General features: G+C 39.8%; 1 protein-coding gene across 1 annotated transcript in view; it reads right to left on the bottom strand.

The window, feature by feature from the left end:
- Positions 1–18,462, bottom strand: part of Parpbp (PARP1 binding protein) — a 54,067-nt gene that overhangs the window by 19,407 nt on the left and 16,198 nt on the right. Inside the window, exons 3-5 of the mRNA XM_059245237.1 lie at positions 15,990–16,094; positions 8,477–8,647; positions 7,068–7,222 (exon numbers count right to left, since the gene is read on the bottom strand). Coding sequence (XP_059101220.1) covers positions 7,068–7,222; positions 8,477–8,647; positions 15,990–16,094 — 431 coding nt within the window. The remainder of the gene's footprint in view (positions 1–7,067; positions 7,223–8,476; positions 8,648–15,989; positions 16,095–18,462) is intronic.

Below are 18,462 nucleotides of genomic sequence, written 5' to 3'. Positions count from 1 at the left end.
AGGAATACTTCCACTTACATAAAAACTTTCTTTTCAGTTGTTACTTTAAACATATTTCTATTTAAAAAAACAGACGAATTGGATGAAATGTAACCCAAATTAATCCATAATTAGCACACTGGCACTTTCTACTTTTTCTGGGAATTACTCTGGTAGTTAATTTCTGGTAGTAAAATCTGTAAAGTCCTTTAGTTTCCTTAATCTGTAAAATATTGTTTAGAATACATTATACATGTTCTTAAGTCATTCTTTCACTCGGAATGAATATTAATGTCATGCTTTGCAGACTTCAGTGATGTGAGTAATGAGGCCTGGTAGTGACAAGCTGCTACTACTATGCGTAAGGGACATTTTTCTTTTGATGATGAAAGCTTACATATGTTAATGACTCGGTGGCTAGCTACTAAAGTACTAGAATTGACAAATATATATTGGCCTTTTTGGAATAAAACTAGTATTAGTTGATCATAGTGTTTGATTAAGGGCTCCTAAGGATGAGTATCAAAAAACCGACAGCTACAGAATATACTATGTACATGTATGGCTATTTTATGCATTTTAATCACATTTTAAACTAAATGTTTTATAGTTACAAGTACTGGAGTCTTGTCAAGAACGTTTGTGTGATTCCAATCCTGGTTGGTTTTCTCCTAACTAGGCTACACTTGTTCTCAAGAGTTGTGAAATGCTATGCATAGTACACCCTACCTGATCCCTCCTTCAACCCCAGTTAATCAGCCCTCTAACTGATAATGTGAACACTAATGGGGGGATTTTAAGACAGCAGCTACAGTTCACAGGACCTCTGCCAATTAAGGTAATGTTGAGTTCAGTCACCAGCCTGATAAAAATCCTTTTTATTAAAAATGATCTTTCAAGTGGTTTTTAAATTTATCCTTTTATTGAAGTAGCTAGGTCAACTGCATATGTTTATTAAAGCTACAAATAAACTATCAAAAACATTTTAGTAGAGATTCAAAGGATAATAAACAATGAAAAAATTTCTTAGTTGCAAATTATAAGAATAAAAATTTAAAATATTATCAGGAAAAGGTTATCATTTTGGTTCCCCCCATTAATTATATAAGAACAAAACTGCTAAATTCTCAAGACGGTATAATTCATTGCCAGAATTGTATCTAGGAAAAGTTGTATAAGACTTCTGCTTCAACTGTTTGCCAAGGTTAGTAGTGGCCACCAGCAAACACTCTCAACACTGCTCTGGTTAATTTCTATATCCCCTACTAAAGCCAGCCACTAGACTCTCAGTGTCTAGCTTGCAATACAGTTGCTTCCCTCACACTGTCACTGTTAGAGCCTAGAAGCTCCACAGGTTTTTAATCCAATGCTCCAGGCCATCCACGCTATGCAGTGGTTTTTTAAGATGAATAAAAACTTTTGGGGGAAGTAGAATGATACTAAAAGTACAGAGGGAACTTGAATGGAAAAGGGGAAGGAAGAATGAGTTATTCCCAAAAGATACATTTTTTTTTGCTAATTTAGATAAACATTATAAGTAGTATTTAGATGAAAGAATAAAACTGTAGCTCCTAACTCCATCACACTTGAGTCCCTGGGCAGAAAATACAACCAGGTGGGTAATGAAAAGCACAATTAAAAATTAAATGGCTGGAAGAAAATACTAAGCAATAATATGGACAAATACTGTCATGTAATTGATTACTATTCATTTTACTAAATAAAGTAAATTTATTTCCATTATATATTCAAGAATTTGATAACTATTTGCTTTAATATCTTTAAAAATATTTAAAAATTAAATATGATTAAAGGCACATAAGTAATATCAAAACACTTCTGAAGTATTTTCAAACAAAAAAATAATTAACAATGCATGAGACAGATAATTTCCAGCCAAATTAATATTCTGTAGCCATATATTTATTCCAATATATAACACAGGTATGCATTAAAAAGCTGTGTAGTAAGTTTAAAGTACAGCATTTTGAAATTCTTAACAATAGACCCTAACTAATTTGTATAAGGTGACGTTTCCAAGACATTTTTCAGGTAAAAGTACAGCATGCATTTTATGGTGGCACCTACTGGCAAAGTGCAGAAATGCAGCCAGCTGCCCTAAGATGGCCTCATGAAAAGCTGGCAAAGGATACTAAGTGGCAGTTTGAATTTTTCCATTTTTTCCCCTTCTTTCCTACCTACCTATTGTCCTTCTTCCTTAGACCCAAAGGTTATTATAACGCCTCCTTTATAAGAGAAGCATAAACTCCTCAGATGCAAGAAGATAGCTATCTTTATGTCTTAAGTTGTAAGGTAGCGAGAGAAACAAAGGATGAAGTAACAGGAGTGGAAGGCAGGAGTTAGATTATACACAACTGTGCACATCAGCCAAGACTCCTGAGACTTTATCCTGTAGCAAGTGTGGAATCACTGAAGGTCTGAGTCACGGTACATCAAAAGCCATTGCAGGAAGATCACACAGGCATCAGTGAGCTAACAGGATACAGCAATGCAGGATTAGGACAGAATGAACAACTCGGGGGGGGGGGGGGGGGAAGCCCAGTAAAAAAGCATAAGGACAGATACAGACAGCAAACACTGGAAATAAGGTAGTAGTTACAGGAACACAGACAAGAGAAGATGGGAAAATGTTTAAGAAAAAAACAGTAAGCTAAGGCAGCGGCAGAGGGAAAGGACTTACAGAGTTGTGAGACTTGGGTAACTGGAGGGGAAAAGGGTGAATCCACCCAGGTGGCAAGCAGTTTTTCAGAGGAAGATGACAATTAATTTTTGGTGCATGTTAAATTGGAGCTACTCTGAGGCATTGTCTAGATGCCTGAAGACATGTCTTGGAAACTCACTCGGCACTGAAGTTGGGTTTCACCACGTAACAGATTAGTAAGAATTTCCACATATGAAGTTGGAGAGGTAGAAAATGAGAGAATGACATCACAGAAGTTATGAGAAGTTCTAAGAAGTGATTAAATACAAGGAGTCAAAGCACTCCAGATGGTAATAAATGCAAGATCACAGAGGACCACTGACAGAAGAGCAGGGAACGAGAATAGTGTGAACCGCTCAAGAGTAAACAAGCACATCACACTGGATCAGAGACTGCTGTGGCAAGCACATTAGTGAAGACAGGAGCTCTTACAACAGTTACTGTTTAGGGAGAAATGTACATCAAGATTGCGAAGACGGAGAAAAAAAGAACACTGATTTCTCATGAATCTGAGCAAAAGGATGGAGAACTGGACAGAAAACAGTTTGCTGGGTTTTTCTTACTGTCTTTACAGACTATGACTAAAGTGCAAGTCAAGAAAAAGTATAAATGAAAGACAAAAGGCACAGCCAATGGAGCGCAGGTCCAGTAGGTTATCTACACCCCCACATCTGGCTCCCTGCAAGGTTGTTACCCTTTAGATGAAGCTCAATTGTAACATTTTGTTAGGCCTGCTTTCCTGACACCCTTATCACAAGCTCCCACAAGCCAGGTCAACCAGGTCTGCCCTGTATCTCTTCCAGCTAATATTGCATAAATAGGGTATGTTTTTAGTTTTTATAGTTTTACTATTTTAAATTACAAAATTAACATATACTTACTGTTTAAAAAGAAGAAGACAAAATTGTTTAACTGGACCATTTAGACTCCCAGTTGAAGATACTATTTAGATACCAACTTCCTTAGTGTCTTCCTCAGAAGATGGAGTAAGTATTCATTATGATCAAACTGAAGACTTCACATAAATGGCTGCTAAGTTGAAGAAATATATTCTCTTATCCTGAGTGCCTATAAAATAAATGCATCTCTAACCATTTAGCCTATTTTCCCAACCATATAGTCCATTAAAATTTTAACAGATTCATTGGACTGAATGTATGCATTTGTTTTAGCTTTCTCCCCAAACCTTACTGAAGTCAAAAAAGAGTAAACCAGATTTTTTAACCCCTACAGGAAAATAAAATAAAGACAATACGGTAATAGCACAGACATTCCATCAAAGCATGGAAAGACAGAGCAGACAGACGAGCACTAAGTACCCAGAACAAAGACAGATAAACGTACGTCACTGCTCAGAGAGAATGAAGGAGCACTTAGAAGACCCTCAGAAACAGAAGACTCCATAGGAGGGCCTGTTTTCAACCAAGGATGTTGAAAACTTGACATGTGCACATGAAAGACACACACCCCGAGCTCCCCCCTCGTTCTCAGCAGTCAAGCCAGTGTTCCTCTTCCACCACGGCACGGAAGGCGGGATCACTCAAGAGGACCAGACCCAGGGGCAGCGAGGACTGAAAATAAAGGCAATAAAATGGTGCACAATGAACTGTGAGCTCAGTGTCAACAAGCACATCACACGGCCAGAATTTCGGCTTTCAGAGACCAAGGCATAGATCTGTGGATAATTTTGGAAAGACGCAAAAAAATGATGTACAGTTCTCTGACTTCTGCAGAGTTAAGCCCCTAACAAAAGGGCCAACTGACCACCACGCTATGATTAAGCCCACTACACAAAACTGCTGATCGGCTTGACAGGGCCTCACTTTTAAACAGGAAAAGAAGGGTTGGAATCACCATATCCTCTAAGAATACTGGCCAAAAAAGAAACTCTAACCAAAAACTCCTAGAAAGCAGATAAAAGTGTTAAATTCTTTTCTTCGTGCTTTTTTTCCCCACCTTGAAGGAAGGTCATACTGGAACCCTGGCTTGCCTTGAACTCCAGGCAACTTTCTTGTCTCAACCTCCCAGGTGCTTCAAACAGGTATGAGTGATCATGCCCAACTAAAGTTAGATATGACTAATAATCTTAGAAAGATAAAATACAATAAGGCCTATAAAGTCCAATGTGAGAATAAAGGTGTTTGCTCCTGCTTGCTTTTATTCATCCTATTTATCCTATTCTTGTATCTTTATTATGGGGGGGGGGGGCAGGACATGCATGGCACTCATGTGGCAGACGGAGGACAACTTCCAGGAGCTGACTCTCTCCTCAAAGAATCCACTGTAGTCACTGGGCTTGCACAGCCAGTGCTGTTACCTGCTGAGCCATCTCCCTGTCCATGTGTTTGCTTTTCAGAAGAAAGCCTCTGAGCGAAGAAGAGCTTAGCAGTGAAAAGTAAAGCCATGAGGTTCAGGGAGCAGGGCAGAGGCAAGGAAAACTCACAAGGTGCTGATGAAGACTCTAGTCAGCACTCTGGGGCAGACTAGCAAGCAAAGGTAGGGGGAAGTGATGACAGAGACTGTGCAGAAAGAACGTCTGCAAGGCAAAGGGTGACTAGGGAAATGGACCAATTTCAACGCAGAATTTGTCAAGCTTCATAACTAACTGATGAATAAAAATAGGAAGCAAATGACAAGAAAAAGTAGGTGTTTTGAATGTGAAATCTCTCTTAAACTCATATTTGAACACCTGGTTCCTACCTGGTAGAGCTATTTGGGAAGGTTGCCGAACCTTTCTGAGGAAGTGGTTCACGGGGGTGGGTCTTGAGGCTTTATACCACGGCCTCACTTCCTTTGGGCTCTCTCCACCTTCCTGCTCTTATGGAATAGGTGTCCACTAAGACACAATACAATTGAGAACAAAATCCTTAAAGATACGGACTTTAGGGCTGACAAGACGGCTCGGTGGGTAAAGGTGCTTACTGCCAGACCTGACAACCCAAGTTCAACCCTTGGGATCCACACGGTAGAGAACCAACTCTTGGAGTTTGTCCCCGACCTCTATTCCCATGTCATGGCACACATGTGCCCCACAACATCCACATAAGCACATATATACATTATGTAAAAAAAAGAAAACAAATATGGAATTTGAATCTTGGAAAGAAGTTCCTCAGAATGAGATAAAAGAATATCTGCTGTGGAATATTACTTTAACTATGTAAAGATATGTTGCATTTGTTTATGCTGCATTTGTTTAGTTATGTAAAGATGTGTTGCTGTTTCACCTTGCTTGCCTAAGGCACCTGATTGGGCTAATTAAAAGCTGAATGGCCAATAGCTAGGCAGGAAAGGGTTAGGCAGGGCTAGTGGGCAGAGGGAATAAGTAGGAGAAGAAATCTAAGAGGCAGAGAGAGAGAGAGAGAGAGAGAGAGAGAGAGAGAGAGAGAGAGAGGGAGGGAGGGAGGGAGGGAGGGAGGGAGAGAGAACAAGGGAGAAAGAGAGGGAGAAGCCTAGAGCTAGCCAGCCAGGTAGCTGCCAGACAGACAGAGACAGAGAAGGACATATAGAATGAAAGAAAGGTAAAAAATCCCCAAGGCAAAATGTAGATGAAGAGAAACAGGTTAATTTAAGTTATAAGAGCTGGTGGGACAAGCATAAGGCTGAACATTCATAACTGATAATAAATCTCCGTGTCTTGATTTGGGAGCTGGTAGGCAGTTCAAGAAAGCCTGTGACAAATGTCTATTGCAGACTGAACTAATTCCAGTCCAAGCTCTGCTACAAAATGACAATGTAAGCCAGGGTAAATGCTTCAGTCTCTTCATTTCTAAACCAAGAATAGTAATGTTATCTACCATGTGAGGCTTTTATTATTATAAACCAAACATCTAACATATCTATACCATTAATGAAAGCCTATCAGATTTTAAAAGAATGTTTATCTCTAATATAGAAAACAAATCCTAGATAAAGCAAAGATTTGTAGATGTAAGAAAATAAAAAATAGCAAAAACCAAATATGAAATTCATTATCATTTCAATTTTCCTCCTCATTCTTAGTATTGGTTTCCTTTATTGATAAGTAAAACACTTTAAAAAATTACTTAATTTCCAGTTCTGAAAAATCTGTCTCTTCCATATAAAGATAAATAACAACCATCTTCACTAAACAAATTTAATTTAAACACAACATTTTGTTTACACACACACACACACACACACACACACGCAAGTATCATAGCAAGGCAGAAATGTAGAGAGGAAGGTTATGTAGTTATGATTTATCCATTTTGATATTTTATTTCTTTATCTGTGCTTTGCTCTGATGCTTGGGGACTTCAATATTACCTTCATTCCTACCTCTGATTCTATAAACTTTTAAAGATAGACTGACAACAAACATTTATAATTTATAAATTATTACCTTGGATTGGGTATCTCTCCAAGAATTTCATCTAACTTGTCAATGAAATTGATAAAATCAGACAGCCCTTTTACATGTGCCCGCAAAGGATCTGATGGTGATGGTGCATATCCTTTCCCTCCAAGCTCTAATGTTCTAATAAATGATGTGGCCATCTGTGAATGAAAAAGAATGACTTAGCAATCTTTAATGATTGTGAAGGTTAAACTACAATATGCTTAATAAAGCTGAGTACATTTGTGTAATCCCAGGCATACAGTTACATTGAAGAATATTTTATGGATCATGTCACATTTTGAGGAGCAGATAATCACAGGAGTAAGTGCCATGTGGATTTCATGCTAGGTAGACAGGGTGAGACCAGCAGCAATTAGCTGCAGGTGAAGACTGAGATGCTCAGTCAGATAACAGAGCAAAGATGAAAGAATATAGTAATATTCTTACGGGCATTGACTATACAGACTTCGTTTATGAATATAGTTTCATTTATACAGATAAATGACTACTGAAATCATTACATAGAAAAAATTCATTTTCAGTGTCAACTACTCTGTTTTATATGGGTCCAAATCTTTATTTTACCTTCACTATAAAAAAAAAGATTTGTACTAGATAATCACTGAATTCCAGCAAGTTTTCACATTTCAGAATAAGCAGTTGAAAGACCTGTCTTTACACTGATAAAAATACATATTTGATAGCTATACCCAAGAACATCTCCATCAAAAAGGTAACATGTTCTAAAAACAGTATCTTCCAAATTATCCTAAGAAAGGCACATTATGGAATATCAGTGATTTTTGGGATGTTCTATGGTCAAACAGCCTGAGGAGGAACAGACGAAGTAACAAGGTTGACTGTCTGTCTACAAGGCAGGAGAAAGTTCTTCATGGAAGGACTTCTCACAGCTCTTGATATGCAGACACGCATTGTGTGAACTAGAAGCATGTATACCATGTCCGAAGAGTGTGCCCTCAGAAACACTTATTCAAGAAGCATTTATCAAAGCCAGGCACAGTGATACATGTTTGTAACCCCAGCACTTGTGAAACAGAGGCAAGACAACCAAGAATCTGTGGGCAACTTGGGCCACATAGCAAAGCACCACAAAGGAAAGAAAGGAAAGAAGGAAGAAGGAAAGAAGAGAACAGGAGAGGGAAAGTGTACATTTCTTTATTACTGCTAACAGTCTATAGAATATATTTACGTAGGAAATACGCTTAATAGAAATTCTCCCTTGCTAAACTTGGAAGTCACAGGAAAAAAATAAAAAGCAATGGGTTTTCAAATACAGAGATAAAACATAAATTAACTACTTAAAAATTGTTTCATTATAATTACAAGAAATCTACATTAAAGTTCACTGCTCAGGGAGTTATAAAGGATCCTGAAAATGTAAGCACCCATACCAAAAACATAGACAGTTGTTTCTCTCGCGCAGCATGCTTCAAGGTGGTGAAGGCGTCTCTCCCTAGTCCTCGATCAGGGATGTTGAGAACATGAGCCAGAGCCAGGTCATTCTTGGAATTCACTAGCAGACCCAAATAGGAAAAGAAGATTTTCCTTGCCGATAGCCGTACCTGTACAGTAAAGGATTTCATTATTTTCTTTATTTCAGCTATTCTAGACCTCTTTTCTATATACAGGAAGAATACACAGAATCATGTAATAACGATACTGCATCCCATTCTTTAGGCAAAAAGAACAGCCAAACTAACTGGGAACAAGTTGGATAACCAACATATTCTTTCTTACGAAAATGAACTTAATAACAAGAAAATACTAACTATGGTGATTACTGGAAAATTGCTCTTACGGAATGACATAAAAGTTACAGTTCATAGAGGCCTTTCTGCTGAGGTTCCATCTTATTCCTCTGCACAAGCCTGCCAGGAAATAGCAGCCGATGTCGCAGTTTCCAGAACCTGAGAGTGAGAGTGTTCCAGCCACCGGACCCAAATCTACATCCCATTGCATCACCAGACACAGAGCTAAAATTAAATGCTTAAGTCTTTGAGAACTACTAGATACTGACTAGTACTAAATCAAATAACTAAAGATCAAAATGAATAAAATAGAACAAATGTTTAGAAAACAGTGACACTTAGTGAGTGTTGACATTAACTGACCTTTGGTAGCGTTAACAGATTTACTAGGAAAAATGTAAGCCATATAAAACCATACTAACTGTATGAGAAAACTCTTAAGAATTACTACACAGTGACAGTAACCGAGAGAGAGAAGTATGTGCAGAAAGACAGATGCACAGCTCAGTGGAATCTGAAAAGAGCCCAGAAGCAGACAGACAAAGACACCACAATGAAAGTACAAAACAGGAAGTGCCATCACTGGGGTGGGACAACACATCTCCAACATTCATATGAAAACAAATGAACCCCAATCAAAGCTCACACCTCTTATGAAAAGTAACTCAGAATGGCCCATAGACTTAAATGTACAATATAGTTGGACAACTTTTGGAACAAAACGCAGGAGAAAATCCTTAAATCCCAGACCTAGGCAGAGAACTTAGAGTTGACACCAAAAGCACATTCAAGGGCAAAAAGAAAGAAACAAAAAGAAAAGAACAATTAGATCTCGGCAAAATGAAACTTTTATGGACTCTCCTCAAGTCCCTTTCCTTTCAACTATGACCATCACTACAGCTCCGGAATTGTTGATTTCTAGTTCTCGCTCTCATATCATACACTTGAGATCTTTCGCCCAGATAACAGATTTACAGATGCTGAGCTCAAATCATGGTCAAAAAAGAAATTCATAAATGCTCCAATAACACCAGAAATCTGAAGCCCCAGTAATGTATCATCTCCAAACTCTAAGAAGGTCGTTTCTTTATTTAAATTTTCTTAGCCCAGTATAAAAAGTGGAATACCTCCCTATGTTGGCCAAGGAGACTCACAACACCCCCAAAACAATACAGGCTACCAACACTGCTTCTGGTTGCCTATCAGAACTAGATCATCTGCTGAAGACACAAAAGTTTGGTTTGCAGGACATGGAGTAATCAAATTGGAACTGGACTACCTGCTAGGTTTCATAGTTCCAGAAGGTGCTGTGCAGGCTACTAGCAGGGAAAGGTTGTCAGTGGTCTTAGCTAGCTAGCAGTGTGCATGCCACAATACTGGCATGCTAGGCAAGCTGTGCTCAGGTACAATAGTGGTATGAACGTTATGGGTGCAACCGGACACTTTCTGACTGGTTTTGTGACTCAGATTACAGAAGGGAATTCCTGCCTGGCACTATAAACTGTCCAAAAGCCTGTGACTGAAGCTGATAAGGCCAAGAGAGGTGGGAGAGAACTACTCATGTTGTTTTACTAACTGCATATGGTGTCATGTTGCCAAACTACCCTCTAAATATTTATGTTTGTATGCATAGACTAGTGCTGCCCTCAGCCCAAGTCAGAGAGTGTCTCTGCAAGGAGCAACAGTTAATGAAGAGACTCACAGCTGGTCAAAGTACTGAGTTTATTTAGGTGAGTGCTCTGGCCTAAATGAGAACAGAGTATTGTATCTGTATCAGCCACCATCCCAGTTCTTCCCAGGGCTCAGGGAACATCCAAGGAAAAGGGTATATATAGAAAGACTGTATGAGTCTGAGAAGAGGGCAAGAATGTGAAACTATCTTCTCAAACAAGGTACGGCTGTTACACACACGAACCAACAGGGACTGTGAGTATCTCCACCAAACCTGCACCATACAACATTCCAGTATCATGAAGGAGGAACACACAGGATTCCCACCCCTAGCTGAGGAACTATGGGCAGTTCATTGCTGCTGGGTCAGATGAGCTGTTTTCCTTCAGGAAGTCCCTGGTAAATAACCACATACCCATTACCAGGCAGGCAACCATAATTCATCTCAGTGGGTTATTTTTAAATACATGAAATTAGGAAGGGGGTGTTGAGAAAAAGATTCTAGATGGAGTTGGAGAAGGTTAAGAGAGGAGAGTAGGAATGGAATGAATATTCTTAAAATGCATCATATGCATATGTAGTGGCTTGAATGAAAATCCACCACCAACAACAACAACCCCGCCCTGCCCCAGGCTCATATATTTGAAAGCTTGGTCCCCAGTTGGTGGAAATGTTTTGGAAGGATATGTAGGTTTTTCCTGGTTTTACAGAGCTCTGCAGACGGTACCCTGCAGCTTCAAGTGCCCACCAGCCGGGGAGGAAGCTGAGGGTAGCAGACACCAGGCCTTTGGAATTTGCCCCACGTTGGGCGTCAGATATTGGTGAAATTATTAAGGCAACTCCATGTAGTTAAAAGGGAGGTTTATTTTGTGGGGTAACTCACAAATGAAGGGATAGGTAACAGGGTCTGGGAGAGGTGTAATGCAGTCCGGCGGTGTTCTCTGGAGAACTCTGCTCGGTCTACTTCCAGCATCCAGGGTCCAGGAACCAAGAGAGCTGGCACATCCGGATCTCGGGTTTTCAGGGTACTCTCTCGGCCCCGCCTTGTAGGCGTGACAGTTACTGAAGCCTCAATGGGGGTTGGAACTTCCAGATCAAAGCTGGAATAGCTACCCACTACAAGCCTACATTTTAAAAGAAAATTTAAAGACAAGCCTTTGGATTATTTAAATGTGCAAATGAACTTGAGCCCCTAAAAGGCTACTGATGCCTTAGCAGATGGCCCTACACCCATGCTCATACAGGCAGCACTGTGTGGACTCAGTGGGCTTAAATATACATATTTTAAATATATATATGTACATATATATATAAAAAATATATAAAGTTGGAAAGGAAAAGTAGGGATGGGGGGATAGGGGAGGAATTTGATGAGAAGGGATAGTAGATTTGATCAAAGCATATTATACACATATATATGTATATACATATTTTTTTCAAAGTCAAACTTTAAGCTTCCACACCTACAACTTGTTCTTTAAGACTTGCAAATTCCATTTCTCTGATCTGCGCCGCTGGGTAAACACCGGGAAAAAGTATCTTGGAGTCCTCACAGATGAAGGGCTTCCTTAAACTCTGGCTGCAGCTGGACCTGTGTCCCTCTCATTATGGTCAGATAACATGGCAGTTATGGTTTCTGTGCTCTTGTATGTGCAAGTTAGTTTTTAAAGCCTCCTTGAAAAAGCAGTCCATAAATACAGTTATGACATCCAGAAGCAAGAATGTAAACTGAAAAAATCCACAAGACTAAAGCTTTAGCAAGGCACCAAAAAGGAGAGTACAATTCTATTTGCTTAATACACCAACTCTATCCATATCACAAAATACTTGCAGTTTCTGGGAGCTAAACAACTTTATCTTCTTGACTGCCTCACGCTTATTTTACTTTCCTTTAATTTTTACTGAGATGCAAATATCCAACCTTAATTTGAAGTCAGGAATTTAGATGAAAAAAAAATTTTTCCTTGTTAAAAACTTTCCTTGCTAACACATAAATGCTTGTATATGACAAATGATTGAACTAGAACTGATATACTGATATAATTTTTTCTTGCTTAATGCCCTGATAAGAGAATATTGTATATTGTATACTACCTCAGAATTTCTAAAGCAACAGTTTAACACTTTAGGGGAAAATAAAATAAGAAAATAGAGTATTTTTTAAACTCATCTTACAGTTCCATGAGAAGATTTTGGTGTGCCATTAGTAAATGTATTTGATAATCAGAATATACCTCTGCAAGACTGCATCCCCAAAAGTCACTTTGGAATTTAAGTAAGCTGATTTCTAAAAACGCCTTTAAGTCAGGCACAAGCCTAAAAGGGTCCTTAGAAAGGAGACCAAGTATTCAAACTGAAGAGAGGGAAGATGTCTGCAGGGACGGGAACAGCGCTGCAGAACACGGGCACACTAAAACAGAGAAGGCACAATCAGCTGAGGGTTCTGGAGGCGCCCAGTGAAGTGTGTGCACTTGGGTAACTCTACTTTGGGTGGCTGAACAGTATGAAAGGGTATTTTTTATGTCGTTTTATAAAAAGCAGTCTGTTTCACTGTTTCCTCAAGTTCTGTTTTAAGCTATGTGCTAGCACAACTTCGCTGTTGTGGCAGAGGGAGCATGCGTTCCTCAGAGAATGTTTCCAAAGCTGACTGATGTGAGGAAGAGCATCATCCCCTTCCTGCTAGTGCTGAGACTTCTCTTGATGCTCACTTGGCACAAATTCCTTGTGATGTGAGCATATTCAGTTTTATGTCTTCATCCCCCTCCTGCCATCAACAAAGAACTCCCTTAAAAGCAGACTTCCCTTAAGGCCTGACTCCCTAAAACTAGCTTTGGTAATGTCAGAGATGGTGTTCCTCCTCAGGACAGTGGGTCCTTCCCCACACTATAGTCTTCAGACTGGTTGTTCTGCCGTTTTCATTCACTTCCTGAAAGTCAGGGTCAGTCTGAAAAGCTGGTAAGCTTAATGTGCAAAAATTGGCCCTCACTCAGCTACCTGTTCAGGGTGTTAAATGAAGCCTTCATCGGACTTTACAGAAGCTCTCTGTCATTTTCACACATAAAGAAGGTTGAAAGTGGCATGCTGTTAATGACTGCCTATGTTTTGCCTGAAATATCATGATTATAGAAAGCATATTTAATAAGTGAAATATAGCCCAGGGCCAGGTAGAGGCTAAGCACATGTTCTACCACTTAGCTATACCTCAAGGCACTCTCAGTGTTTTTAAAATAAAGAAACCATATGGAAATAGTGAAATCCCGTCACTTTCTGAATAGTATAATCCTTGTGACAGCTAGTCTTTTGGGATACTGGTGTATATCTTTAGTCAAAACGATAAAGCTTACATTTTTTTCACATACAAGACATTCCTCTTTTTTGAAAGACCACAACAGCAATTACTGTGTCCTCCTTACAGAGTACTTAGGACAGAACGGAGACACTGGGCTACTGAGGTAGGTGTAGTGCTCACCATCAAGCCTGAAGACCTGATCACACAGGCTGGGGGGAAGAGAGCCAACTCCTACAAGCTGTCCTCTGACACCCACAGGCATGTGTGGTGCATGCATGCATGCATGCATGCATACACACACACACACACACACACACACACACACACACACACACACAGTTTTTAAGAGAAATATCACAGGCAAAATCTGTAAGACAATACTCTGTTCTGATTTGACATTTAGGAATATACTCATTAAGCAAGAAAATTTTGATTAGTATTTTATAAAGACTTAGGACAAGAATAAAAAACAAAGAGAAAGTAAAAAAATTAATTTTAAGCAAGAGAAAATAGTGATAAAATCACTAAAAAGAACCTGGTATTCTGGACAGGAATATTCATGGTAGGCTTGGGATTTTCTTATACCAGAAACAAGAAAATACTCAAAAATCTTACAGGGTATATGGAAAAAAAGACACAGGAGCTAACTTAATGAGGCTCCTTCAATTTTAGCATTAAAGTATAGCAAATTTGAAAGCACTGAATAAACAAACAAAGACAAATAGAAAAATTATATATCTAGTTTACCTCTAATGTAGCTCCATCACATCAACTCCTAAATTGATAGAGGAGTTTAAGCAATGACCTTCACAATTTTAGAGAACTGTATTTATCCCATTAGACAAGGTAAAGTTTGGGGTGACTGAAGGTGATTAATGAAGACATTACAAATAAGAAACTCAGGGCCGCTACAAATGCTGGGAGAAAAATAAATAACTGAGTCAGGCAAGAATCATCACTGCATGCATTAAAAAACCCACTGGGTGAAGGGTTGCTGGGAAACAGGATTGCTAATGTAAAGCCAGAGGACCTTCTCACAGGTCTTTGGTGATGACTGCAAAGTGGAAACTAATTTTGATACTAGAGAAATCGGCCAGTTCAGTACAGCCTGAACTTGTGTTTCCTAATAAAATACTAACACTAAATCTTAACTTACAGCCTTTATTAGAGATACAACAAATAAGGGACAAGGTAAAAAACAGCAGAGTATTAAGGAGACAAAGGGAAAAGGAAAATTAGGGAGTCCTTAAAGACTAAAACAGTCAACAGAGACAACAACTATTTTAGGAGCACATGGAGAAATTAGACATTGCCTTATCCTTCCTTCGTTTTCAGGAAATGCATGCTGAAGAATTTCGGTCATACATATGGCACAGGATTTTGGTAACCCTTAAATAAGACAGAAAAAAGGGAAACACAGGGGGAAAAAAAGTACATTATTAAATCCAGGAAGTGAGTAAGCATTTAGTTGGAAACAGCGATAGAGTCTGTTCCGTAAGGTTCAAGCTGCTTAACACCAGACTTGAGAAGAGTCTCTCTCCTGAAAAACTGAGAGGAATTCATGAAATGTGTTAACTTTTTTGGAGTAGATGGCCATGAAAGTGGGATTTCAAAAACACATTCAATAAAATGTTACTGACTTTGCCAACGTTCTTAAGCTCTCATCAATGGTGATTCAATTAAACATGCTAACCTTTATAAACACAGCTCATGGTTAGGTGAGGCAATAGGTACCTAACATAATATTCAGCTTAAGGTAAACCTCATTAGGACAAACCAGCAACCATACTAATTTTGAGTAGTATGTACAATACATTCTGCCATAAGAACATTATCCATTATGGAACACATCCTGTCAAGAATCAATCATCTAAAACAGCAGATGTGAATTTTACTTAATAGAAGGTTTTTTTAAAAAAAAAAAATCCAACAAGCTGAAACTTAACTACATCTCTGGACTGTGGATTGTGCCTGTTTGCTCAGGGCAGTTGGTTACCGTGGCTCAAAACATGAAGATGTGGATTAAGATGACACTTTTACCAATCCCAACGTAGTATCCTTTACAAATTCAGCTTTATTTAAACAACTTTAAAAGTTGGATAAAAGAAAAAAAAACAGTGATAACTGCAATGAACCGACAGATTCATGACCTGAGTGGTCACACCCTGCTTTAAGTGGCTGACAATGTTATAGTACCTGTTCACCATCCTGGCTGCATTTCACTGGGGATGCTGGTACGTGAGAATTAGTTTCATCATTGACTGCACACTGTGTGCCAGACAGAAAATCCCGCAGTTGACTCTGTAAACAATACACAGTACAATAAAGGTATAGGAAACAGACTATTATGTTATATAAAATTCTGCATGTTGTCACAGATGTTCCAGTACCAAGGATTGCTTGACATCTGTGGACAAATATAAATGAACATAACATTTCCTTCTACACAATTCTGCATATTCTCACCAATCCTTTGAAATTGAATGATAGACAATTTCCATGGCTGGGAAGGGACATTCTAGTTCATCTTTTGCTAAATAACAAACATATCTAAATTATAATTCAATAATAAATTATAACTAAGGAATTTTATAATATTTAAGAGTCCAGGAATTTTATCAGGTCATATCTATGTATCTTTTCTCATCAGTATAGCCTAGAACTTAAACACTAATTATCAGTACACTTTCTCTTCAGCTAACAGTTCTATTTATTACGACAAATACACTACTATTTAGTTATACCCTCAGGTGTTTTCCCTCCTGGGACTACTAGTATCTTCATGTTAAGACCTATATATAGCTCTACCTCTAAGCTCTTTCAATTTGGTGTTTGTTAGGATACTAATTTTTGTGTCAATATGCCTTTTGTGTGGGGAAATCTTCATATTTTTCTCTAAGTTGTCATGAAAACAGCTTATTTTTCATAAAAATTGGGAATTATTTGGAAGTATTTGCCTTTATATCATTATATAGTAAGTTTTTGTGTTTCTTTATATTTTCCTGTTTTATTTGAAAAGTTAACAGACTTGTATCATTTTTATAACTGTTAATTTTATAACCTCTTAGTAATTATAAAAAATGAGCCAGCTGAATAGTCGGTTTAGACAGGAGGGCTGGAACATCTTACACAGTCGGTTCCTACCACCCAGACTGGAGCAGATGAACTGCAGGTGTCAGCCTGCACCTCATCCATTCGTGGTAGATTTCCTGAGTTCCTGAAGGTTGGTAACCCTTCAAAAAAATGCCTCTACTTCTGACACAAACTGGAGGAAATACTTTCCCCCCAACCTGAAGCTTCAAAATCAACATCACCTGCCTCTTAGCACCTCCTAGACCCTACACGCCCTTGGCATCTAGTGCAGGCTGTGAACAAGTCAGTTTGCGGTTTCTCTCGAGAACTGTGTTTTCTGAGTCTACTCAAGCAACAGGCTCTTGCCTGCATCTCGGGGAAGAGCCAGCGCTCCCACCCCTGCCCCTGAAGAAGGGGTGGATAAAGCCGGGGAGAAAGGATGGGGCTGGCACGTTAGGGTGCTTACGGTTTTACAATAAAGGAACAAGCGATTCTGGATAAAGTGAGTGGTACAAACATTTATAAGAGTAATGCCAGTTTTACATTTAATGATCATGTGTCCAAAAAACGCCAATGTCTGTGCCCTGTATGGGCCTGGGAGAAGGGCTCTGGCTGGTCTTCTGTGGTAAACTGACGCTCCTGGCTCGCTGGTTTCTTATCCTCCGTTTCAATAGTGAGGTGGTGCTGCGCGGCTTCCTCGAGGTTCTGGAGCAGGCCAATTTCCCACTGCCTCACCCGCTCCATGGCAGCTGCCAGCTTCGTGGGGTCTCGCCTCCCCCTGCGGGTTTTGTGGAAAACCTTGGGCAACGTTGAGTTTTGAGACCCGCCTGCAAGAGACTCTGGCTTCTGCTGAGGATGTTGGGCCAATGAGGCTAACGTGGAGGGATCTTCCGCAGGCGCAGGCGCTGAGAGATCCTGGCAGGGACTTAACCGTCCACGGGGCCGCTTGGAAGCCCTGGAAATCGGCCTCCTTTTCCTAGAGGCTGCTGCGGCGTTGACCTCTGCCGTGTGGATGGGGATGTCCTGGGAAAGGTCCGAAGGCACCAGGCGTCCACCTCCCACACTCTTCTCACAAAGGTTCAGGGCATCTCCTGCAGGTCTCTGGCTACAGCTAAGTGTAGTAGCTTCCTCGGGAGTCCGGCGCTGTCTGAGTCTTTTCGAGCGCGGCCTCATCAGGAACAGCGAGCTCTCTCTCTCTCCCACCTGCAGCCAGTGCAGGAAACTGCACCCCGGTGGCCTCCCTGCAGCCTGGACAGTTGGAGCACGTGCTTGTGCTGGCCCTTGCTGACACCCTAGCATCAGTACGTCACTCCCATGGTGCCCCCAGCAAGCGTGGCTTCTTTGTTAAGTCAGACCTAGCAAGGCTTGAGTTCATGTGTTATCCTTGGATTTATGTGTTATACTTGAATAGTTCTGTGTACTTAAGGCGTTATTCCTCCCTCCAAGTGCTCTCTTTTGTTGTGAATGTATTACCATTCCACTCATCCTTCTCTGGTTGATGGGAATCCTTGACCGGGTTGCTGTTTCTCTTGATTGGCTCCGTCAGGCTCTCTCTGACATGACATTTGTACAAGTAATGAAAGGTGCCATGGTCTCT

The sequence above is a fragment of the Peromyscus eremicus genome, chromosome 18, assembly GCF_949786415.1.
Source record: "Peromyscus eremicus chromosome 18, PerEre_H2_v1, whole genome shotgun sequence".
NCBI lineage: Eukaryota > Metazoa > Chordata > Mammalia > Rodentia > Cricetidae > Peromyscus > Peromyscus eremicus.
This window is presented reverse-complemented; position numbering and strand designations above follow the sequence as displayed.